Source organism: Ictidomys tridecemlineatus, chromosome 5, assembly GCF_052094955.1.
Source record: "Ictidomys tridecemlineatus isolate mIctTri1 chromosome 5, mIctTri1.hap1, whole genome shotgun sequence".
NCBI lineage: Eukaryota > Metazoa > Chordata > Mammalia > Rodentia > Sciuridae > Ictidomys > Ictidomys tridecemlineatus.
This window is the reverse complement of record NC_135481.1, coordinates 166,897,907-166,923,697: the sequence shown is the minus strand read 5'-3', so window position 1 is coordinate 166,923,697 and position 25,791 is coordinate 166,897,907. Positions and strand designations below refer to the sequence as shown.

General features: G+C 39.2%; 1 protein-coding gene across 1 annotated transcript; it reads left to right on the top strand.

The window, feature by feature from the left end:
- The first annotated feature begins 960 nt into the window (after positions 1-960).
- Lamp5 (lysosomal associated membrane protein family member 5) lies at positions 961-16,581 on the top strand. The gene is made up of 6 exons (XM_078051416.1): positions 961-1,504; positions 2,038-2,210; positions 2,590-2,721; positions 2,820-2,925; positions 4,449-4,637; positions 15,726-16,581. Exons 1-6 carry the CDS (start codon positions 1,441-1,443, stop codon positions 15,902-15,904), a joined length of 843 nt encoding a protein of 280 aa, XP_077907542.1. The 5' UTR covers positions 961-1,440; the 3' UTR covers positions 15,905-16,581.
- Positions 16,582-25,791: the final 9,210 nt, after the last annotated feature.

Sequence of the window (25,791 nt, the reverse complement as noted above, 5' to 3'; positions counted from 1 at the left end):
GGTCATTGAATAAAGATTTTTTAAATGAAAGTCAAAATCTAAGTATTATATAAGGAGAGAGGAAGATGATCCTTACAAAGTTACAACATGTGATTCTTCTATTTTAATTCTAACTGACCATGTGATGTTTGGAAGGTCATTTAATTTCTCTGAGCCTCGGTTTAGGGGTAGGTATAACAACAATAACCTATATCTTCCTTTCTCTACTCTCTAAAGATGTGAGGAAGATCAAATTAAATAATACAGGTAAAATGTTTTGCATTTTGCCCTTTAACATGACATTGTTTATTTTATAGCATATTACTGAGTGAGCAGGATTATTCATATACTGAAATATTCACTAAGAAAAGAAATATTTGACATCACCACAATTAATGAGGACAACAGGAGGACACCTAAAAAGGGTGTATTCTTATTTATAGAGCAGGAACAGGAAAAAAAATGAGCAAACTACCAAAAAATGTAAATATAGGAATTATCCCAGTAATATTTGTTTTTCTTCCACTAGAGGCTTTAGAATAATATCAGTGTGTATTTTTTCTTACATAACTATATGACATTACTTACAGCGTAATTCTAAAATCCCTGTCCTAAAAGACCCTAGATAACCTCTTAAACTTTACATCTCTCTTGGCAGAATAATCACAATATAATCAGTGAGGGTATGTGACCCCAAAGTTCAGAGTCCACATGCACTCAGAAAGTATAACAGGACAATAAGTCCAAAAGGAGACATCAGACTGCATTGTCTGATGGCCCCATTTAAGGAGACATCAATTTAACTTTAAACCTATGAGCTCCATTGAGAGCAGGGAAGAGAAGGAGATGTTTCTAAATGTAAGAAACTGTTGCCATAGCATTTTCCTTCTCATTCTTTTCTACCCTTCCTCCTCCAAAGCAGGCGCAATTTGTGCTCTACCGTTTTCTTTCAGGAGCCAGGAGCATTTTCAGAATTTAGGACTCCAGTGATATGATATTTATACTACATATTACTTGTACCTGGTCGGGAGGTTAATAAGTCCAAGGGTGCCATTAAGTTTCCCAGGAGAAACTCATCGTTGCGGACACAATTTCAGAATAAAGAAAAAAAACTCAGGGAGAATTTTAGCCCCCCTAAATCTCATTGGACCTCTGCACAAGCCAAGTCACAACCACTCCTGCAACACAACCGGATTCCTTTCAGCACTCGCGGCCATGGACAGCTCCCTCGCCGCGCGGTGCTCTCCTCCGCAGTGATCTGACTTCCCCAGCCAGCAGCCGCCGGTGCGGCACCCGACACCAGTCTTAGCCAGCGCGTAGGGAACACGCGCTCCCTCCCGCCTCCCTCTCAGTCCCCCGCCCTTCGCTCACTCCGGCCCACTCCAGCGGCGACTTTGAGGGATTCCCTCTCAGGCGCCCACTGCAGCAGCACATCTGGCCTCTTCCGCAGCAACTGCAAGCATGGATCTCAGAGGAAGAGCCTTTCTCAGCGTCCATAGACTTCGAATTCTTCTGATGCTGTTCCGTGAGTACCGTTTTTGGCGTTTGGGTGGGCAGGATGCGCTCTTTGCAGAGAATAGAAATGGCATACTAAAGCCAGTATTTAAGATTAACAATATGGTCCTTATGTTTTGAGTTTTTTTTTTTTCCTTTGGGAGAAAGGGGAAGGATTTCCCCGCTGGTGGGAGGGAGCTCCCTTGGGAACCACACACCTGTGTGGCATATGCCAGACAGAGCGCTAGACAGGCTGGCTTAGTGGGGTCACAGCATTAGCAAGAAAGGTTTGGCTTCAAACCCCCAGGATGTAGAGAAAAGTCAGCTTCATTGCAAATAAGTAAGAATATTTAAATGTTTAAATTTTATCCCCATTTTAAATCAAAAGCAATGGAACTGAGTTTGTTAGCGCTGGGCTAGAGAAATGGCTTGAAGAGCACACAGATGCTAGCAGGGAACTTTGTCACTCCAAAGCCCGCAGATCGCGGTTTCTGCACTCTAGTGACCCATACGCACAGAATTCAGGAGCACTAAACTGATGAGATCGTTTTGTTTGTTCCGCAGATACAATGGCTCAAATCATGGCAGAGCAAGAAGTGGAAAATCTCTCAGGCCTTTCTACTAACCCTGAAAAAGACATATTTGTTGTACGGGAAAATGGGACGACGTGTCTCATGGCAGAATTTGCAGCCAAATTTATTGTACCTTATGATGTGTGGGCCAGCAATTATGTCGATGTAAGGAACCCTTTCCCCTCCAGCTTGATCCTAGGGCTCCAGGGCCAAAGGGCACCCTCCCTCATGGCCCTGCGAAGACCTGGGTCGCCCGCCTTTTCCCCAACCCCATAACCCTGCAGGCTGCTCTAGAATGCTGCATGGGGGTTCCGGCTTGTACACCTTCTGCTCGCCCTGCCTGCTTTGAAAATAAATCCCCTTTTCTCTGCATCCCCACTGGCGGGGGCTGCACGTAGAAAATCTAACCGCATGTTCCTGGACCTGGGAGCGTGCGCGCGCAAAGAAGTGCCCAAATGTGCATCCCAGAGTTTGGACGCGCCGCCCTTAACAGCCCTACTGGGGCCTGCGCCACTGAGGGGGCGCGTGGCGTCTATGTTCCCAGCTGATCACAGAACAGGCTGACATCGCGTTGACCCGGGGAGCTGAGGTGAATGGCCGCTGTGGCAGCAATGAGTCGGAGCTGCAGGTGTTCTGGGTGGACCGTGCATATGCTCTCAAAATGCTGTTTTTAAAGGTAACTCCTGGAGGGACGCGCAGAAAGGCTGTGGGTGTGGGCTATAGCAGATCCAGAAGCCCTTGGAGCGGTTGACACGTGCCTCCCACTTTTGACAGGAAAGCCACAACACGTCCAAGGGATCAGAAGCGACGTGGAGGCTGAGCAAGGTGCAATTTGTCTACGACTCCACGGAGAAGACCCACTTTAAAGACGCAGTCAGCGGTGAGTGGAGTCTGGCGGGGCTGGGGAGGAAGGCTGGGAAAGTGCAGGCACCCCCTGGGAGCCAAGGCGCTGATGAGAAGTTCCCCAGGGTTTGGGAAACCAGTCTGGGCTATGCACTGCTAGGCCAAGTCCAGCCTTGGCCTGCTTGCTCTGCAGGGTGGAGGAGACCTGAAGGCCTGTGAGTCCTCTAGGAGTTCCTCTGTCACTCAGGGCCTGGTTTTGTCCTCTGACTGATTCATACCCTCCTCATCATTTAGCCTTAGAAGAAACATGGAGAAGGATGCCAAAGCTTTATTTTTATTTTCTTCTGCACCATTTTTTCCCCCTAAAAATGCTTGAGGACAGTGCAACTATCCTTTTTTGGTCAGGATTGGATGGCTTTCAGTATCATTCTGTGCATGGCAGCAAGGCTCACACAGTGTCTTCTGTCATCAACTGCAGCCACCTTGGAGCCTGTTCTATAACCCAGGCCTTAATTTATAAGCTTTTTCCTCACCATTCTTTCATTTTGGCGATTAAACTACTGGCTTTAGTATGCCATTTCTATTCTCTACAAAGAGTGCATCCTGCCCACCCAATCGCCAAAAGATATACCAATAATACTGCAGCAAGAGAAACATCTATTTACTAAATAACAATGTATCTATCTGCAATCAGTATCAAAAAGCATATATAAGTTTTTTTTTAAGAGAGAGAGCAAATGAATCTTTTTTGTAGATGGACACAACACAATGCCTTTATTTTTTGTGTGTGATGCTGAAAATCGAACCCGAGTCCCACCCATGCTAGGTGAGCGCTCTACCGTTGAGCCACAATCCCAGCCCGACATATTTAAGTTTTTAAAAATTATTTTCTTCATAATGAGGCCTTTAATCACCCAGTCACCTGAGCTGAAAAATAATTTTTATTGAAATCAAATGAATACATGTGTCATCTGTCCTTTTTCCACCCTTTTAATAACTGTAGTTTAAGGAACATTTTTTCTTTTCATCAAAATTTTCTTTTCATGCATTCCCCACAATGCTTGAAAGTAAAAAGAAATGAAAAAAAAAATCAAACCTAGGCCAGAAAATGAGAAAAAAGTGTGGTGGATGTTCATAGGTATATATGTGTTTGAGTAGAGGACATTCACCAGGGCACAAGCAATCCAGCATGCTTTATTGAGGAAAATGTTTTATTCTTTGCTGAGCCATTGGAAAAAACAAGTCACTGTTTTTTTCTATGCCTTTGGGATCCCTATTGTTAGGCTCTATGTAGTGAAAAGAGTTAAGGTTTAAATGTCACTCTCCTTTTCCAAAAAGAAATTGCAAGTCAGTATTTAAGGAACCCTAGCTCACAGAAAATGAGTGTTTTTGTCCATCATGACTTACTGCCTTTGAGAAGCCCCAGAAGAGGATAGGAGGGATGGGCTGTTGGTCTAAGCTGAAGGGAAAGAGCCAACCCAGTTAGGTGCGCTGAGTTAGGAGCAATGACAGCACTGCCACCAAGAAGACCCTAACCATTGCTTTGGACATTTGCTGCAGCTGGGAAGCACACAGCCAATTCGCATCACCTCTCTGCCTTGGTCACCCCAGCTGGGAAGTCCTACGAGTGTCAAGCTCAGCAGACCATTTCTCTTGCCTCCAGCGATCCACAGAAAACTGTTACCATGATCCTATCAGCTGTCCATATCCAGCCCTTTGACATCATCTCAGATTTTGTCTTCAGTGAAGGTAAATTGGGAAGTGGAGGCATGAGAAAGGAGGAAGGGATGGCTGATGGGGAGAGATGCATGGGGAGAGAGCTGCCAGCGTCCCAGGATAGTACCATTTGGATTTTTCTCCAGGCTCAAGTGATACTGCTTCCCTTCATAACAATTCAAATCTAAAAAGGCAATAAGATGAATATATCAATTTTCCTCAGTGGCTCTTTCTTTCTCGTCTCCTTTCTTCTTTACCTCATTTCTTCCTTCTCTCTCTCCCACCCGATTCCCTTGCACCCTCGTTTAAAAAAAGTGGTTAAAGATAATGTGATATTCTGTGCATTTCTCATGGAGAGTTTCTGTTTGCTTTGTATGCATGCCTTCCACATGAATATAACCATTAAAATGTTTAGGTTATTAAGGAATTCCCCCCTCCTTGTGTTACCCACCACCATTTCCTAAGGAATCCAGCTTTCATAAAATACAGTGCCTACTCAGTCTATACTGAATACAATGCGCCTACCACCATCTTGTGATTACTCAAAAGGCATCGGAAAAGTCTCCAGTTAAATGGTCATTGAGAGAAAGGCCTGGTTTTTATTCATCTTTGTGTTATTGGCACATAACACAGTTCCTGACCCATTGCAAACATTCAGTGAACTTTGGTTCTAAATTAATATTTTGAAGCTGTGGATTCAACTAATAGAAACTTCCAAATGCCTGTGTGCAGAGCAAATCAGAATGTCATATATTTAGCAAAGCAGAGCCATGCATACCTGTTCTCAAGGAAGGATAAGTTGTAGAATTTTAATGTATTTCCTAGAAAATTACACCAAAGCTGCAAGACCTTAACAGCTTTAAAAAGTTTGCTTTATTATGGAAATATTTATAAAAGGTAAAAGTCAGTGTGTTTCTTAAACTGAAAATGTTAAATGTAATTAAATGTAATTGAATGTAATTTGATTTTTTATTTTTGAGGTCTAGAAATTAATTATAAAAATACTAGGCTATGTAGAATCAGTCTTCAGGGTTCCCACTACAAATGCCTTTGAGTTTATGTTGTACTTTCGATAGTTTTTAGTGACTTTTTGGCTTTTGCTGGCCATCTGTTTTAGATAGTTCTTTATTTCTTGACACTACTTGTATTATAAGTATTACTTGTATTAGTTCCTTATCACAACTTACCCTAACCCTTTCTGGATTATTTCTAAGTGGTTACCTATAGTTGTTATAGAATGAAAAATCAAATCTCATGGATGTTTAAAATTACGTACAAAGAAAGAAAAAATAAGTACAGAATAAAGACCAGAGCTACTTTGCTAAACATTAGTAAAATCCATTACATGTAGTGAAAAAAAATTTTTTTTAATCCATATCAAGGTTGTCCATTGGGAAGACAGCAGGTTAAATATACACAGAGTTAGTAAGCATGTGTAATTTCCAACTGTAAATCTAGTAAGCATAAGCAAAATACACTTTGTCTCACCCAGGATTTTCTAGCTATTAATTCGTTTACACTGTCCTGTGTGGTGCCCTAAGGCTTAGTCTCCACACTCCTGGGCAGAGGCGGACGGACCTCATTCACAATCACTCACTGGATCATATGCCTCTGTGTGGAAGGGATTCTTTGTTCAGGCTCCTCTTGTCTGTGTCTCTTAACACCTGCTCCCCACTGTGTCTTGTAAAAGATCATAATATTCCAGTTATTGGGAATGGATGTGATTGCTCTTGGTGTGCATTTTCAGGCTGCAGAAGTCCAGGGGGCTTTTAGTGTGTTGCAGATGCCTGGGTGGGTACGAATGGAACATGCTTGCTTGAGGGGCCAATATCTGATTATACATATGCACATCCAGTAAAGGTTGTGTAGGTACATTGTGTGTGTGTGTGTGTGTGTGTGTGTGTGTGTGTACATGCTTGTTAGATGTGGCTATGGTCCAGTACAGCATCAGGGTTTCTTGTGAAGAGCCTATTCCCTGCCTGAGTAGGTAATACCCGGCAGTCTTTAGAGCTGATTACTAAATAGTCTCTATTAGACAAAGCAAAAACAGACTCAGCAAAATTGATTGACAAGCAGAGACTGAAAGCAGTCAAGGTGGGTTGATGTCTTTATCATATTAGTCTCTTTAGTGTATTGTGCTTGGCTACTGCATTAATCCCCAAATGAAAGTCTCTTAGCCCAGCAGACAGCTAATTTCAGTGTGCACACTAACATTGAATTGCAGTGTGTACAACTTTGTAATGTTGTTAAGATGCAATGTCTGGTTCAGTGAATCTGGGGCAGGGCAACATGCTCCATTGCTAGCCAGGTTCCATGTCATTCTCCTGGTCCACAGAATGTTTAGAGAGTGTTTGAAGGACTAGTGAAGGAAATGTACAACAAGCTTTGTTAGGTGGATTATTGAACAGGGTTGTGAGACTGGAAATCCTCATAGTATGAGACTGTCCATTGGGAGTCTCATGGCAGAAGGGACTCCATCCAGAAGGAAGAGAGGTAGGTGAACTCCCAAGGGCAGAGGGTTTATGTGTTAAGGTAATGTTGCTTAATATCACAAGATTGGGAGGAGTGGGGATTGGGCCAGAGAGCTTCTGGAAGGCAGCAGTAGCTTGGGGTTTTATACCTATAGGCCCTATCTTATGAATAGGTCACAGCTGATGGGTGAAATTTCAAGGGTTAGACAAAGCAGGCAGGTTCTAAACATTTGCTTGTTTGAGCTGTTTGAAAAATAACTGCATGGGAAAATTTTTAAGTTGGGCACCAGCAGGCTTTTGAGCTGATGGGTCTCCTCTTGCAGTGAAGAAATAAACAACCGATATACAGAAGCCACCTTTGACTCATTTGTATACCAAACACAGTTTGTAGAGCAACTGTCACCCGGCAGTTCCAGGCACCTTGTTTCTCAGTTGGGGTTAATGAACTTGCCCTCTGCAATTGATTTATTGTGTGTCCCTTTGAGGGACCTGGGAAATTTATGGTTGGGATGGGATGGGGGATTCCTTCCTGGGAGGAAAAGAAACAGCCTGAGTATTTTAGTAGCTTGAATTAAAGGAAACTTTTATATATAATGTCAGAATAAGCATAGCAGAACGTGAAGGATGCCTCTGTTCTTAAAAAGATTCAGGTGTAAAAGGAATTTAAAACATATCACAAATAAGGTGGATCCTTTTTAATTCTCAGAGGAAAACAAACAAACAAACCTGGGAGAAAGATCCTGAGTTTTCCACTTACAAGGGAGCCACTGAAGCCCAGAGATTTGGTTGCTGGATAAAAGCTGCATTCCTGGACCTCTAGCCTCTCAAGGCTTCAGCTGCTCCTGCTAAGAAACGATAATAATCATGTCAGTGCAAGAGGCACCTTTAATGAGCTGATTAGGGGCCCTGAATTCATGCAGTATTTTTTTTTATGGCAGTACTAGGGATCAAACCCAAGACCTAGTGTGTGCTAGGCAACCACTCTACTACTAATCTATATCCCCAGCCCTTATGAGCTTTTTATTATTGTTCCAAACAGTATGAGTGGGAAATGGCATCTGTGGGTGATTGCATTTTAGTGAAAATGAATATGCCTTACTTTTCTGTATGTATATCCCCACATAGACCCTGGGAGAATAATTTTTGGCAAGCTTCCTTGCCTATCACAAACACATAGAAAGCTTGGCTATCCAGAGCATTATGTAAACCTGTGATTTACCTGGAACTTTCAAAGCAAGAAATGTGCTACCCTGCACAGTTGCTCTTCAGGGTTCCAGAGTAAGCAGCCAAAGGGGGACAATCTGGTCATTAACACTGCTGAGGACTGTGTGGAGGGATTCAACCTGGAGCCTTGGCAAAAGGCCATGTGCCTAGGCAGTCACAGAAGTCCGTGTTCCAGGGACTGTCCTCTGGAGACAGTATAGGATATTTCTTAGGAGTGCTGCCCTAAGGGGGTGGGATTTACTCACCAACTGCTATTCATCAGGGAAGGCTGCTTTGGAAATGTTAATTCTCTGGTTCTTCTGACCCACCTTGCAGTTAAATCCCAGTGGAATGTATGAATAGGTGAATGCCAAGGACACAGTCTGCTACACTTAACTATGGGGGTATCTGACCTTTCCCTGCCCTGGTGGAGCTCTCAGTCCAGTAAGAAAGGGTATATACAGTGCATGCCATGTTCCTGTTATATGTGGCATCAAACAATAATCGTTTTTATTATTACCATGTCCAATGTTTACATCATGATGAGAGTAACTGCCACTCATTTTAGTAGCTTCTCAGCATGTAAAATACCTTTTATTTTTTTTCTGAGAGTGCTGAGCTATCCCAGAAATAATATTGGAAAGAGGGTCAAGCCCCCCACCTCCAGCTGTCTTGTCAAACAACAGAGGATGTACAATCAGCATAAGTCTGCCCTCTTGTTCCCACAGTGTTAGGAGAGCTCTGGCAAGCAGAGAGCTGGGCCCTTTGATCGTCCCAACCACATTCATTTGGGGTGCAATGAAGAGCTCTTACAGTTTGTCTCAGGGAATCATTGCAACTTCAAAACACTGATTATTAAACAAAACACAATAAAACAAAACATCCAGCAAACAAAGCCTTACATACATCATGATTTTGGTGGGTGCACTGGGTCTCTGGTTGAGGGAACCTAAGTTGGCAATTGGCAGCTGGCAACAGATGTGCCCTTTGTTGTCTTATCTGTCTTCATCTGTTCTCTCAATGACAGGGCTGTCACCTTTCCCAGTCATAGTCCATTTATTTACACAGACTCCTGTTTTGTGTACTACACAGAGCTTCGTGAGGCATAAAAGTCCTCAAGTTTAATAGAGTGGACAAGAAGTCAGAGATCTCAGAGCATCCAATGTGGATGTGATCTGAGCAGAGCCAAGAGATGCTCTTCTCCCTGGCAAAGATGTGGGTCCTTTCTTGTATAATCAGTAGGTTGTATAATCAGTTTATTGTATAGGATTCTAACACAGAAATCTATAGTGTTTGTGGATAGAATTCAGGTAGTCTATAAATTTCAGAGGGAACATTTTAAGTCTTTATTTTCACTAACTTAGTATTTAGCATACTAATATAACTAGTATTTAACATTTCCTTTGGTTATAAATGAAGGTAATAAGTAAAAGGACTATTAATAGTACCTGTGATTTACTCACCAATAGGAATCAGTTATTTTTATCTCATACGAGTTATTTTAACTCGTATTAGTTTGTGTAGATCTTGCAAAGTAACATTTATTATTTTCACTGCCTTGTCATCATGTGTATCAATAAATACGTACTTGCTCCATCTCAAATTATTTATAAAATTGATAGCTGAACTTCAGTTTTCTTTGTAAACTTCCATATTTTCACTTTTTGCACTCTCAAACATTCTAAGTAGGCATCCAGAGTTTCACCATACCTGGGCTTTAGTGGATCATTCGCATCGTATTTTTATTTATATATGACAGTGAGATGCATAACAATTCTTATTACATATGTAGAGCACAATTTTTCATATCTCTAGTTGTATACAAAGTATATTCACACCAATACCTGTCTTCATGCCTGTACTGTGGATAATAATACAGTATGAATTTTTATGTGTTCATCAGCTTTCTGTTACTGTGGCAAAATACCCGAGATATTGAACTTTAAAAAAGGAAAGATTTATTTTGGCTCCCAGTTTCAGAGATTTCAGTCCATGGCTACTTGACCCTGTTGCTTTGGACCTATGGCAGCACAGTACTTAATGACTGGAGCACATAGCATAGGATGTCTGTTCGCTCTGTGGTGGCTAGGAAGCAAAGAGGGAGAGATAGGAAGGCCCTCAGTGACCGAACTTCCTTTCAGTAGGCTCACTAAGGGTTCTGCTGCATTTCCATAGTGCCAAGGGCTGGGAACCATGACTTCAACATATGGCCTTGGGGGACATTCAAGATCCAAGCTTTAACACATCCAATGTACAAAGGAAGGATAACTGTTTGTAAGACTTTTGTTCTAGTTATATATGTGTACTTTTTTTGGTTCAATAAAAATATTGTTTTTCCTATGGGTCACAAGCAGAGTTTGAAAACGCTGGCATAAGCCTGTAGGAATGCCTGTCTTGCTCTTGTAGGTTCATATATGAAATTTGTCCAAACTCTTGTGGGTAGTAGTCTTTCAGAATTGAGGCTATTTTCGACTTTAGGGAAGACAATACAGTGTACAATCCACATGTGGCGTAAGACCACAGAAGAGTCAAGGCAGCCCCTGTAAGCAAACATATTAATGGATCTGTTTTCTGCAGGGAAAAAACATGCTAAGTAGGAGAAATGAGAATCACAAGCAGCTTCACATGAGTTGAAGTCAGAGTTTGCTGTCAAATGAGTGTTACAAAGTACTTTGGGTGGAAAGCTTTGTGGGTTTTGGAATGGTAGAACGTAATTGTGGATTAGGAATTTCCTTTTATTTGACCACTTAATTGATGAGGGTTGATAAGAATAGGAATTCAATATTCTTCTTGATAATTATCAACTACTCTGTTATTTTCTGATTATTTTTGACATCTTCGTAGTTTAATTCCCTCTCATATACCCCTCTTTCCTGTGGTGTTGGTTTAGGTCTTTTTTTCCTAAAGTAACCAAAAACTATTTTTAAAGAAATGAATCAGGGGGCTGGGGATGTGGCTCAAGTGGTAGCACGCTTGCCTGGCATGTGTGCGGCCCGGGTTCGAGCCTCAGCACCACATACAAAAAAAGATGTTGTGTCCACCAAAAAAAAAAAGTAAAAAATAAATATTAAAAATTCTCTCTCTCTCTCTCTCTCTCTCTCTCTCTCTCTCTCTCTCTCTCACACTCTCTCTCTTTTTTAAAAAAAGAAATGAATCATAATAGTCTTTTAGTCTCTCTGTTTGTCACTTGATAAAATAAATTACCTTTTCTCTTCCATCTTTCTTAAAGGATAGGGCATGAGATGTTTTTTTTTTCACCCAAGTTATTATCCATTTAGAGATATTGCTTTTGTTACTAAATCTCCAGAATTTCAGACTTAAAATGAGTACATATAAGACTTACATATGTAAAAAAATTCTATCTTTATAGATAACAGTGATAGAAAGTCTACTCTGCCTGGCCTTCTGTGTTATTACATCTAATGCTGAACCCTCTAAAATACATCTTATCCCTATTGTATCAGAGGTTTAGGTAGGTTAAGTGACTTGCCCAAGCTTACTTAGCAGGCAAGTGGAATATCTGAGATTTGAGCTTACTTTCCTCAGTCTCCCTAACAGTGTTCCACTGCATATGCTCCCTCTCACTATGAGAGTCTGGACCCAGGGGACCACTAAAAGTTCATCTGTATTTCTCTCTCTCTCTCTCTCTCTCTCTCTCTCTCTCTCTCTCTCTCTCTCTCTCTCTCTCATTGGATATTAAACCCAGGGCCTTATGCATATTAAGCATTCATTCTGCCTCTGAACTGTACCCAAAGCTCCTACATCTACATTCCTATAGTTACATCTGTCTATATATTTGTTTATTTACTGGTAGATATGTGGTATAAAAAGAGAGAAAATATGACTTTATAATCTGGTCAATGGATCTTGGAGGCCCATCCTCAGATTCTTCCCAGATTCTTCCCAGTTCACTCCAACTTCTCATTTTGACCAAGCTCTCCTCGACTGTCTGTCCACCTTTATTTTGAGCACTTGGAGTTGTGGCCACACTGTCTTGGAGAATGTTGTATAGCCTTGATGTCCAGTGGTGTAGCGACATAAGCTCTTGCTTCCTGATTCAACTCTCCTTCTTGTGTTACATTCCTGGGAGGGTGTGTGTTATATCTGAGAACCTTGGTTAGTTGGTTGCCTGGGTAATTATCAACCAAGTAAAAAGAAATGAGTTAAAAATCAGGGTCCAACAGGTGGGTCCACCCAGGAAACTGCTCTGTGGGAGGGAAAATAAGAAGGGAAGAGGCAGAGGATGGGGCCAGAAGGCCAGTGTTGCAGGGATGCCTGGGGCCTCCTTGAAAAGCAGACTGGTGTGAGACAGAGATCAGAAGCAATGTGGTGTCATGGGGAAAGGTCTCTGCCATCATGGAGTTCTAGGTCCACCACTGCCCCTGGTGCTCTGGGAACTATCAGCAAGTCTCTTCCCTAGGAGGACTGGTATCTGGGACTACAAGCTGATCCTCAAAGAATTGGAATTCTTTAGAGTTGAATAAAGTTGTAAAACAACAACAATACAATCTTCTAAAATTTATTTCCAGCATTCTCCTTTTAATAAGAGGAAAGGATCCACTTAGTGCTAACAGGTTCTTAACACTTCTCAAACATTTGCCGAACCATTTTTTTTTTGTTTTAACACTATTTTAAAAATATATATTTTTTTAGTTAGGATACATACTTTAGGCGTAGTTGACACACTATAAACTAGACACACTTAACTGCATGGTTTGATAAATATTTGACCTGTGAATACTCCTATGAAACTATTACCACAATCAAGGAAATCAATCTATCAGCAATTCTGAAAGTTTCTTCATACACCTTTGCAATAAATATCCAGCTCAATGGAGTTTCAGAACCTGAATGTACCTCTGTGACCAGCATACAGATCAGGCTACGTCCTGCTCCTCCTTAGGATTTGGAATTCAGCAGTCTTTTAATACTAGTAGCTGGGGTTTGCTAAGCACTGCCCTAATTATGTTGCTAAACTGTTTGAGTTCAGATGGGGCTTTGTTTATGCCTGAGTACATTATCCATCCTCAGTTATCTTATGTATAAAATGGGCACAATAACTTTATTCACCTCATATAATTGTTAAGGGGATTATGCAAGCTAACATTTGTTCCTATAATTGAATGTTAATTTAGGAACTAGGAATATGAAGTATATAGCTTTTTAAAAGCTGTGTATTTGTATGAAATTTTTTCCCCATGAATTATTATTATGAGAGAGAGAAGATTCCTCAGGCTCAGGTCTCATCTCCCTTCTCTCTGCTGATTTCATACATGGGAGATGAGGGAGTGAGTTCCCAAAGAGCAGGAGGATCCTGGCATACAGTAGGAACTCAATAGATGTTTACTGAGTCATCTTGACTTGAAAACTTAAGTCTCTCTGAAAAGATTTCTAAAGCGTGTTTTCTATAGCTGTGGATCATAGAAATTTGGGGAAAGGCTGCCTGTTATCATCAAGGAGCAAATAAGCCAGAGGAAATATGTTCTGTTTTCTAGGATGCAGTTCTGGTCAGCACAGCAAACTATTTAGCCATCAGAAATTCTTCCAAGGACAAAAATAAATAATAATTTATCTCTAAAATGGGAAGCTGGCTGTGGTGGCACAAGGCTGTAATTCTAGGAGCTTGGGAGGCGGAGGCAGAAGGATCATAAGTTTGAAGGTAGCTTCAGCAATGTTGTGAAGCCATAAGCAATGTAGTGTGACCTTGTCTCAAAATATAAAGGGTGCTGAGGATATTGGTCAGTGGTTAAGTGCTCCTGGGTTCAATCCCTGGTACTAGATAAATAAATAAATAATATATAAAATAAAATAAAATAAAATGGGAGACAGGAGGCTATTAAGCCACCCTGAATGTTAGCTACTCATATCCCTTCCTGTACCCAGGAAGGTTGTACTCTTGGAGTGAGAGTGCAGCTTTGTGAGGGATGTACTAAAGTGAGGGAGGAAGGGGACACCAGCTTAGCCATCTGGGTCAGCCAGATGAGTCCTGGTGATCAGTGGGGTGACAGATGTTGTTGCAAGATCACCCTTACATCCTCTATCCTGAAGCTGAAGAGGATACAAATGAATCCACCCCAGAGCACAGCTGACATTTCCTTTCTTGATCTAGATGCTGGTTATAAGGATATTCCTTTGTTGAATATTCATTAAGCTCTACATTACACTAAAAAAATTGTAGTCTAATTCACATGTTATGATGCATCCATTTTAAAATGCCTATGCATTTTTATAAATGTAATACTTAAAATGTAATTTTTAAAAAAGGTGTATATAGCTCAACACATTTGAACAATACTTGCAATCATGTGAACATTACCTATATCAAGATATAGAACATTTTCATCTCAATTGAAAGTTCTCTTATGTTCCTTTTCCTGAACATGAACAACCTTCTGATTTCTGTGACCTTAGACTTTGTTTTACCTGTTCTTAAACTTCATATAAATTGGATCTTACCATATGGACTTTATTGTGTCTGACAATTTTTACTTGACATAATGTTTCTGAGATTTATCTGTGTTGTTATATACAGCAATATTTCTTTTTGTTTTTTGGCTTTTTTTTTTTTGCTACTGAGGATTGAACCCAGGAGCAATCCACTAGTGAGCTACATTCCCAGTCATTTTTATTTTGAGACAGAATCATACTAAGTTACCCAGGATGGCCTTGACCTTGTGATCTTTCTGCCTCAGCCTGAGTAGTTGAGTATAGTAATATGGGCCACTGTACCAGGCTCACTCCTTTTTATTGTTGACTAATACCCCATTGTATGAATCTACTGCAATTTATTCAACTTTTAAGGATATTTTTCTTGTTTCCAGTGTTTTACTCTTGTTAATAAAGCATCTATGAACATTTATGTTGAAGTTTTTTGTGTCCAAATATTTTCTTTTTTTTTCCTTGGGTAAATACTTAGCAAGAGAATGCTATGATATAAGGTAGGTATATATTTGTCCTTATTAGAAATTATTGAACCATTTTACAGAGCAGTTATACCATTTTCCATTAAGGCTGTTGAGTTCCATTTGTTCCATATTATTTTAAACACTTGTTATTTTTAAGATTTTTGTAAGTTGTATACTTGTATGCAATTTTTTATGGTATATGTGTATGGGCATACTTGAGTTAAAATGTTAAAAAACCATTAATAAAAATAACAGCTATTGAATATAATTGAAAAAAGTTGAAAATTTAACTGAACTCTGGGTGTTTTGTTGGTGAATGCCAGGAATCTGATAATTGAATGTTGCCCTATTTGAGTGATGTATTTTTATTTTACATTGGGGAGAAATATTAAGTGGCTGAGCCTTGGGATTCACTGAGGAAGTATTATTTCTGTAAGGAATTTTCCTAGTGGTTCTTTAAAAGATCTTTTCATCTTTATTTTTGTCTTAGTTTTTCATTATACATTGACCAGAGCTCACTCCTTTTTTCTTTCTCATTTCAGAACATAAATGTCCAGTGGATGAACGAGAGCAGTTGGAAGAAACCTTGCCCCTGATTTTGGGGCTTATCTTGGGCCTTGTCATAGTGGTAACGCTCGTGATTTACCACCTCCACCACAAAATGACTGCCAACCAGGTGCAGATCCCCAGGGATAGATCTGAGTACAAGCACATGGGTTAGGGGTCATTAGGCAGGCAGCCCCCAAGTCCTATCCCCCAACTGGATCAGGTAGAAAACCAAAAACACTTTCCACCTTGCTCATGGGATACACCAACATAGCTACAATCCAACAGGCCTGGGTATTCAAGGCTTGCTTGGCCTGTGTCCATGCTTAAATCCAGAGATGGGGGAGTTCTTTGGATTCATGGGCTAAATTGCAATTTTTTTCTCCATGCTGGGGAGCCAAACAGAAGGGGGTCAGCCAGCTTTTATACTTATGATGACTTGCTTTTGACTCTCCAAGAAGCAAGTAACACCACTTGGAGAGCTGTCTGGCCCTGAAGTTTAGGGATTGAAAACAAGCTTCCTTTGGGAGGAAAGGTTCAGGGAAGAGGGGGTGCTTTGCTCCCTTGGCTTACTACACAGTTTAAATGCACACAAAATACAAACTCATGCTCCCTGCAGCAAGACCCCTGAAAGTGATCCATGCTTCTGGCTGGCATTCTGCATGTCTAGTGATTGTCTTGGGAATGTTTCACTGCTACCTGCACCCAGTGACTCTGCAGCACAAGAAACTGTTAATGTAACTATGCAGTTATTTGGAATATATAATGTGTCAGGTCCAAGTAAGGTGACCTGAAGAATCAATCCATGTGAGTTTGTTTTTGAAAATGAATTAAAACCCACTACTCTCTGGACTTTGGCTGCTTTCTTGAAACAAGGGCAAAAACCACAAATGGTTTCTTTGGTATCAAGAGGGGAAAGGGGGAAGGATGAAGATGGATATTACTTTTCCTTTTTTTGCAAGAAGAAAAGCAAAGAAGAGCAAGAATAAAAAGAAGGGTGTCTTAGGTTTCCATTACTCAGATAAATATCTGAGATAAAAACATTATGAGGAGGAAAAGTTTATTTGGGCTCATGGTTTCAGAGATTTTAGTCTGTGGTTGCCTCACCCTGTTGCTTTGAGCATATAGTAGCACAGTACCTTCTGGTGGGTGGGAGTGTGGAGGAGGTCTCTTTATCTCTTGGCAGTTAGGAAGCAAAGAGAGGGAGACAGGATAAAGGCCAGGGTCCAATATCCCCTTTAATGATACATCCAATGACCTAACTTCCTTTCTCTGGACCCTATCTCCTCTGCAGGTTCCATTACCTCCCAATAGTGTCATGAGCTGGGGACCAAGCCTTTGGGGGGATATTTAAGGTCCAATACAACAGGGAAGAAATTAGCTTTGCTAAGTAAAAGAACATGGATTTATTTTAGCAAATGTAAGTAGTTTCAATAATGAAATCTCTTTTATGATGAGCATAGTATTGCTTCTAATGTGTCTTGGTCTTAAATATGGCATTTCTGTTTGTATTAAAAATCTGGACTGGATGAAAACAACAAAGAACAAATTTTAAGAATTTAAAAGTCAAAAGTTGGAAATTAATGAGTTGTATTTACATATCTATTTTACTTGCTTACTTCAAGTGTAAGAATAAATGCTTCAACTATTTTAGAATATTTTTTATACAATTAGAAATGTTTCTGGTAGTTATCATCCATGTGAGTTAATTCATGAAACCTCTTAATATTGATGTAGGTGTCATTTCTGGCTTGGTTTATCTTTCCTTGCTTGGGTTGTTTGTTGCCAACCCTTTGAGGCTTGTTCCACACAGAGTACACAAGTTTTTCCTTGATTTCATGGCCCTTTGCACATGCCTCTATTATAGAAAGTGCTTATAATACATCACTATCTGTCCTCTCCTAAAGATTCTGAGGTTTGAAAAGTCTAAGACTATATTTCCATAATTATTATATATCTGTTGAGCATTAGCCCATTGCCTAGCACATATTAAATGCTCAATAAATATTTGCTCAATAGTGTCAGTAGATCCTTGTAGGAGCCCTGTGAAGTAGATGTTCTAGGTATTTTTCTTCTTCACAGTTTTTAGAAATCAGGTGTTTGGTGTTTTAGTAATAGACCCAAGATCACATAAATTAATTTGTTGAGCTGAATTTGAAGCCTGAGTTTTATGAACAAAGCCATTTTCTATCTAGGATGAAACATTTTTTTCCTACCTCTCCCTTTTTAAACTTTAGCAAAATATTTTTATTTTTAAATTAGACTTTTAAATTGACTTTTACCTCTATTGTTCTTTGTTGTTTTTATTTAAATCTAAGGTTTACAAGTCAAACAATAAATATAGGAAACTTTTTTTAAAAAATCTGGACTGGACACATCAGTCTAAGTTTTATTTGCAGTAAAATGTAATTTGTTCACACTTCAGGCTACAGAAATGCACATAAATTGTATTCACTTTCTAAATAATCATTTTTTTTTTACCAACAAATTGAGGTCAGAGGAATCCTTTTCTTTGGTTCTTGGGTCAAAATCTCCTCCTCCCTATCAAATCTCCACCCAGTGAGAGGCAGCTTATGAATTCATTTCCTTGAGTCTTTAGCTGCTGAAAACTGGGAAAATTCACTATCACGGCACATCTTGCTAGACATCAGCCAGTTGTTGTCCTTTTATTCAATTGTTTGCTCCTCCATCAATCTTGATCTTCTTTACCTGATCCCTCTTTGGTGTCTGCCTGGTACTAGTGAGAGGAAAATCTATAAATTCTCATAAAAGTTACACAATGGAATTCCCCAAGGGGTGTCTGATTCCATCCTTTTATTCATCTGTGACCTTCTCATTGCCTTATTCCATATTTCAAAAGCACTTCCATTTCATCATCACACATGTTTTTTTAAAAAATTATATTCTTTATTTATAACCATCCAAGGATTTGTGGAGATGCAGAAGTTACTATTCTTTTCGGTAACTCCTTCTGAAAAATATGTAGACTTCTCAGAAGAGAAGGTCCTCCCCACCTTTTTTTTTTTTAGTTTTTACATTCTTTGATTAGTTTAGTTATACATGACAATAGAATGTATGGTAACACATCATACATAAATGGAATATAATTTCTCATTTTTATAGTTGAACATGATGTAGAATCCCACTGATTGTGTAGTCATATATGTACATAGAGTAATAATGTCTGATTCATTCTACTATCCTTCCTACTACCATATCCCCTCCCCTCCCTTCACTCCTCTCTATCTAAAGTAAGGCTATTCTTCCCTAACACCCTACTCTTATTGTGAATTAGCATTCACATATCAGAGAAAACATTTAGCCTTTGTTTTTTGGGGATTGGCTTATTTCTCTTAGCATAATATTCTGCAGCTCCATCCATTTACTGGCAAATGCCATAATTTCATTCTTTTTTTAAGGCTGAGTAATATTTGATTGTGTATATATACCACATTTTTCTTTATCCATTCATCTGTTGAAGGGCACCTAGGTTGCTTCCATAATTTGGCTATTGTGAGTTGAGCTGCTATAAACATTGATGAGGCTGTATCACTGTAATATGCTGATTTTAAGTCCTTTGGGTATAGATTGAGATGTGGAATAGCTGGGTCAAATGGTGTTTCCATTCCAAGTTTTCTAAGGAATCTCATAGTGCTTTCCAGATTGGTTGCACCAATTTACAGTCCCATCAGCAATGTATGAGTGTACCTTTTCCTCCAAGTCCTTGCCAACATTTATTGTTGCTTGTATTCATGATAATTGCCATTCTGACTGGAGTGAGAAGAAATCTTAGAATAGTTTTGATTTGCCTTTTTCTAGTTGCTAATTGCTTTTCTCAAATTGAAATTTTTCACATTTATTTATTGATTGTATTTCTTCTTCTGTGAAGTGTCTGTTCAGTTCCTCAGCTCATTTATTGATAGGGTTATTTTTTTTAATATTACGTTTTTTTGAGTTCTTGATAAATCCTAGAGATTAATGCTCTATCTGAAGTATATGTGGTAAAAGGGAATTTTCCCTTTCCATATTACTGAAAATTCTCTTGTGTTTTTCCAACTTGTGTTCACAAAATATATGCTTATTATTAGTTTTGGTATTGTCAGTCATTCACATATTCTAAAAACACTGAATTTGAACACTTAGTACCAATTTTGAATATGTATTCAGTGCAGACTTGGTGCCAAATGTACGCTAGTAAATGTGACAACTTAGAGTCCCTGGGTGGGGGAACTCACACATAAGGATGTCACTCTAAGAAAGAAGAGTTTGAGTCTTTTCAAAATGGTGACATGTCTCCACATCCCTGAGTCTATGAGCTTTGGAATCCAAATTTTTTAATTCTCAAAACTTAGAGGGATTTTGTTTTACCTATAAAATGAGTATGCATGAAAAGCCATTATTGCTACTTACTGCTATTGTTATTCTCATCATTATTACTTACCATGTTATTTTATTTAGCTGTTTTTAGATTAAATCTTCAACTCAGCCCAATTTCTTTGAGCCTAACCTCATTTCTCTGAGCTCTGTCTTTCTCTTCATTACGAATGGAACAATATAAAGTTGAGCCTTGGAATACAGAGTAGGAGTAGTGACATCACCATTTTTTCTTTCTTTTTCTTTTCTATTCTTTTCTTTTTTTGTTTTTGTTTACATGTTGTGGCTACTCCTGCAGGAGAAATAGGCAGAGAAGGTGGCTCATCCATCTATCTGTTTCTCTTCCCATGCTCAGAGATGGGAAAGGAAATAAACAGATGAGCCACAGATGCTCAGTTACCTATTAACTGTCACTTTCTTTTCTACTAGGTTTTTAAATTCAAATGCCTGTGGGCACATGAGGATACTGGGTCTGGCTGCTGGGTCTGCCTACCTGAATAATCCATGCCAGATGAACTTTAAGCAGATTTCTTTTTTGGGAGAGTGACTTTGATTTAAATTCTGAATGTTTTTTTGCAGAGTCCCCCTATTCCTAGGAAACAGCCCCCATGAAACTGCCTCAAAGGGCAGGGGACAATTGCTTCTCTCCTGGAACCTGAGAAAGTTCTCCAAACTGTATAACTACATTTTTTTTTTTTTTTTGCCAATGGTCCAATCTTTCCAATAATGAAAACTTGGCAAAGCTGCATGGCTGTGGGAGACACCAGACACATGTGAATGGAGAAGTGGAAGGAAAGATATTAGGACTGTTTGTACTGGTCATCTCTGGTTGGAGCAGTATGCTTTCTGCATGAGGGTGTTTTTATAGGGTGTTAGTCTAAACTGACATTGGACACAGAAACTTCCCTGGAAAAAACAGTTTTCCTGCTGTAAAGCCAACTTTTTCCTCACTGCCAACACCTAGTGACCCAGGCAAACAACTTTAGAGTATCTTAGCATGTGGTTTGATGCTGACTCCCCTGAGTCATCTGACCCCTGAAAATGTGATTTCTAAGGCATCTAGACTAAGAATCTGTATAAAACTTGCATCTTTACTATATACTCAGCTAATTTTTATGTAGAAATAGAAAAAACTTCTGATTAAAAAACTTTTAGCATATATGCACATCATCCAAATTATTGTGCTTCTGTGTTCATTTTTTTTCATTTGAAAATGAAATTTGCTCCCACTTCCTTGTAAAGTTATGTGAGGATTCATGAAAGTACACTTCAGTTCCTAGCACAATGCCTGACACCTTGGAGATGCTCCACAAAAGATGTTATTAATGACATTTTTTCCAGCACAATTCTTAATATGATTATTCCAATTTTGCTTGCCAAACAAGAGTTCATGGAAGATGAAAAGGGACTACTGCAGGGGTTTTTAATTTGGCCTCTACAGTTCTCTGTGTCCATTTACTGAATTCATAATATTTCTATGCAAGGATTTCTCCCACCACAAGTCCAGTAAACCACTCAGGGGGTTGTCAATTTGTAAATGAGGAGAACTATCAGTCTGTGAACTTGGATAGGAAAAAATTATTCCTTTAGTGTTTACTAATTTTAAACAAAAGATATAATTTCATTTAATCATGAATGTAGGTACTACACTACTATACAACCTGTGAATTTGTCATCAACAAAATCACTACATCACACTTTTTGGTGATATCTCAAAAAATCATGTATAATCACTGCTTTGAAGTTATGATATTAGTTTCATTACAAGATCAGGATATTTAATGCATCATAACCACAAAATGAAAGTTTTTATTGTAATTATTAATGCATATTGATTAGAAAAATTAATGAGTTTCACTGTCACATTCCATACATGAATATATTGTGCTTTGATTATATCCACCTGCCCTACTATGCTATCTTGCCATCTTCTGTTCCTCGATTCTTCTGGTTTCCTTCCCCTACTCTAACAGTCTCTTTTCATGCTTTTTTTTTTTAAAAAAAATTACTTCCCATATATGAAAGAAAACACGATACTTGTCTGTGTATGGCTTATTTTGCTTAGCGTGATATTCTCTAGTTACATCCATTTTTTTTTCTGCAAATGACGGGATTCCATTCTTTATGCCTTAACATTTCACAGTAGACATTTACTTCATTTTCTGAATCCATTCATCTGTTGATAAGCACCTAAGCTGATTTTGTGAAGAATGCTGCAACAAAGGTAGGTGTGAAGGTATCTTCTTTGAATGTGTACTTCATTTCCTTTAGATATATACCCAGAGGTGGTATAGCTGGATCCTATGGCAGCTCTGTTTTTAGTGTTTTGAGGAACCTTCATATTGTTTTCCATAGTGGCTGTACCAATTTACAATCCCACCAACAGTGTATAGGGGGTTCCTTTATTTTCATATCCTCATTAGCACTGAATTGTTTGATAACCACACTTTAATTGGTTTTCTTTGTAAACCAATGCATTTTAATTAATGCATTTGAACATACCTGTCTGAGAAAGTGCCCAAAATTTTAGATAACCAAGAGGGCCTAGGTGCTAAGAGCCCCAGGATTAATGGCCACTATTGATGTTTCATTTAAAGTGACTGAACTTGTGGAATTGTCTGCCAGGGAAGGATTCACAAAGGCCCATTTGATAAATCAGATCATAAGTATTTATTGTCACTGATCATGTACTTTCTAGACCCAGATGCAGGTTCTAGGGACACATCAATAAACAAAATAGGTAAAAATCCCTTTGTTGAACTGAACTCTGTGTACGTGTGTGTGTGATGTAGGTATTATGATTAATGTGTGGTCGTTTCCTAATTCTTTGGGCCTTGATTATCTTGGTTAAGGTGGGTCATATAAAATACTGATGTCCTTCCTAGTTTTAAGTTTTCAAAAATTCTGACAACATTAGACATAATTATTAAAGTATTTGTCTCAGGATAAGGAGTGCATTTAAAATAGCATATTCTGATCCGGAAATCAACCATAGACTTTCCCCAAGTTCTTTTTTGTCCTCAATGAAATCTACTTATGTAGGAGATGTAGTTAGAGTCCCATCTCTGTTCCCTTACCCTTTCTGAAATTCCAATAACTTCCCCAAGTCTTTGGGGCAGAGAACTGTACCCATGTGCATGTCAAGATGAAAGTTCTGGGAGTTGCTATCCCAGGAGCAATTCTCAACCAATAAGAGTTAGGACATGGTGGACAAATACCTCCTCATTCTCATCAGCAGAAGGTCAGTTCTGAAGTGTCTCCCAGAAGATTTGCAACTGCACTGAGACAAGTGTCAGCCATGAGGACCTATTCATCTAAATGCACTTCTTTTTCTTTTTACTGCTCCTCATTGTTTCCTCTCTACACTCTACTATGTGAATGAAGATTCTCAGGATCATCTCCCCAAAAAAGAATATATATTTAAGTGTTTTTTTCTGGGCTCTTATTTTGTTATATCCCACACCAACCTAATATAAAACTCAAAATGTAAATATAAAATGCATATATTTGAAGACTGAAACTGAATGCCTTTCCTGCACTCTGTGGATTTGTACTGTACCATATCACTTTTACAAAATTCTTTTTGCTTGTACATTTTGTATCTGCTTCAAATCAAATCAATCTTCTCTTTCTCCAGATTCTCAATACCATTTCCTTGATGACACAGTGCTGTTCTTTTTGATCAGTTTGACCCAGGAGTTGTTAACTTCATAGAATGATTTTTATTTTTTCAGTAATTGATACTGAGTGTGTTCTTCCCATTGGATCATATGGACACAACCACAATTCTGCTTGATTCCGTGTATCTAATCCAATTTTTAGAAAATCAATCTTATTAAAAAAATAACACCTCTCCTTTGCTCAGGCTCTAGCTGTACCAGGGAGAGGTAGCAGCATGGAGACAGTGGGAGGGTACATGGTATGCTCTTCTACTCCCTCTTTCTGTCTTCTAAATTCTCTTCCAAATCATGGGGTATCACGATAACATATGGCCCAATTCTATGGGAACCAGCAAGGAAGGGAGGTTCTTATAGACTGACTGTTCTTGGCTGCCTTGAGATGCTATTGGAGGAAATAGAGATGCGTTATTATTATTATTATTATTATTATTATTATTATTATTATTATTATTATTATTATTATGTGTGAAAGAGCACACTTTATTCTGAAGCAGAGAGAAGCACAGTGACCAACAGAAGGTGCCCAATGGGAATCCTATACGTCGTACTCCAGAAGATACACAGGATGCTTTGCTAATAAAAATCAACAGGAACATGGATTCTTCTGGGCAACTTCCCCAAACTCAACCTTTTCAGGGGTCAAGAAGGCAACTATGGTTCACTAGAGATAGAGGCCCTCAGGGGTGCCTTCTTGTTTTTTATAAAGAACATTGTCTTTAGAGTTTTTTGAAGTCTTCATCTGTTACTTTCATTCTACGTTCTCTCAAGGCCATTAGACCAGCTTCTGTACAGATTGCCTTGATGTCAGCACCAGAGAGGTTGTCCTTTGCCATAATTAAATCGTCCAGGGTCATCCGGCTTGTGTGAATCTGAAAGATGCGCTTCTTAGACTTCATCAGGCAGGGGGAACTCAATCTTCCCGTGGATGCGACCTGGTCTGATAAGTGCTGGATCCAGAGTTTCTATTCAGTTTGTGGCCATGATCACTTTCATGTCTCCCAGTTGGATAGATTTGATTCAAGAGGAGACGTGAGATGCCTGATTCTAATTTTGCTATTTAGAGTGGTCTTGCTATAGATGATATATGTGGCTCTTATAAGTTTCATCTCACTCTGACCCCTGCTCCCTGCAGAAAAGCAACTCTCTCTATGCTACATGCCCCTAATACACTCTGAGGATTGGACATCTCATTACTTAACTAAATGGTTTGACATGTTCCCTGCTTCTTCTCCATGCTCCATCAAACATAGCCTAGAGAACTAGGTGTGTTCTTCTATCTGAGCAAAGGATGAAGAGACTGTCCAAGGAGGTGGCCTCCATCTTCCTCTTCCTTGGCCCAAATCACACTATGTCCTTTCTCATCTCTCTCTCAGGTGACTCCCTGAGGGTTTTCATCTTCCAAAGTGTCCAGATGAGAGATGGACTTTTTATATACAAGCATACCTGGGATTAGTTAATGTCTCCTTTTGCACACAGAGGAGGGGACCATTGTTTTCTTCCAGGCCAAGAGAGCTTTTACTCCCTTTTCCCTTTTCTAATCTAAGTCTTTTCTGCCTTTTTTTTTGTTGTTGTTGATAAAATCTTAGAGATAGTTTAGCATCTTTGGGACTGGGAAATGGAGTGGGAATCCTTAACCCTGAATCTCCCTTTCCTTAAACTAAGTCTTCTATAATTGAATTTTTTTTTTCTCAATGGTGTTATCTATATCACAGTTTGACACTCTTTGTAACTTCTGGGGATGGGGAGACTTGTCTTTAGTTCCTGTCACAGCAACTTTTTTTTTAATGCCTTGTTAAAACCCTATTGACAGATTTCTTTTTAAAAATTATTTTTTATTTGTGGTGCTGAGAATTGAACCCAATGTCTCACACATGCTAGACAATCACTCTACCACTGAACCACAATCCCAGGCCCTGTCACGAGTAACTTTAAACCAACTCCTTTATGTTCCCCACAATCACAAATAAACCATCCTTGGTTATTCAATAAGGCCAAAAAACACAATGGG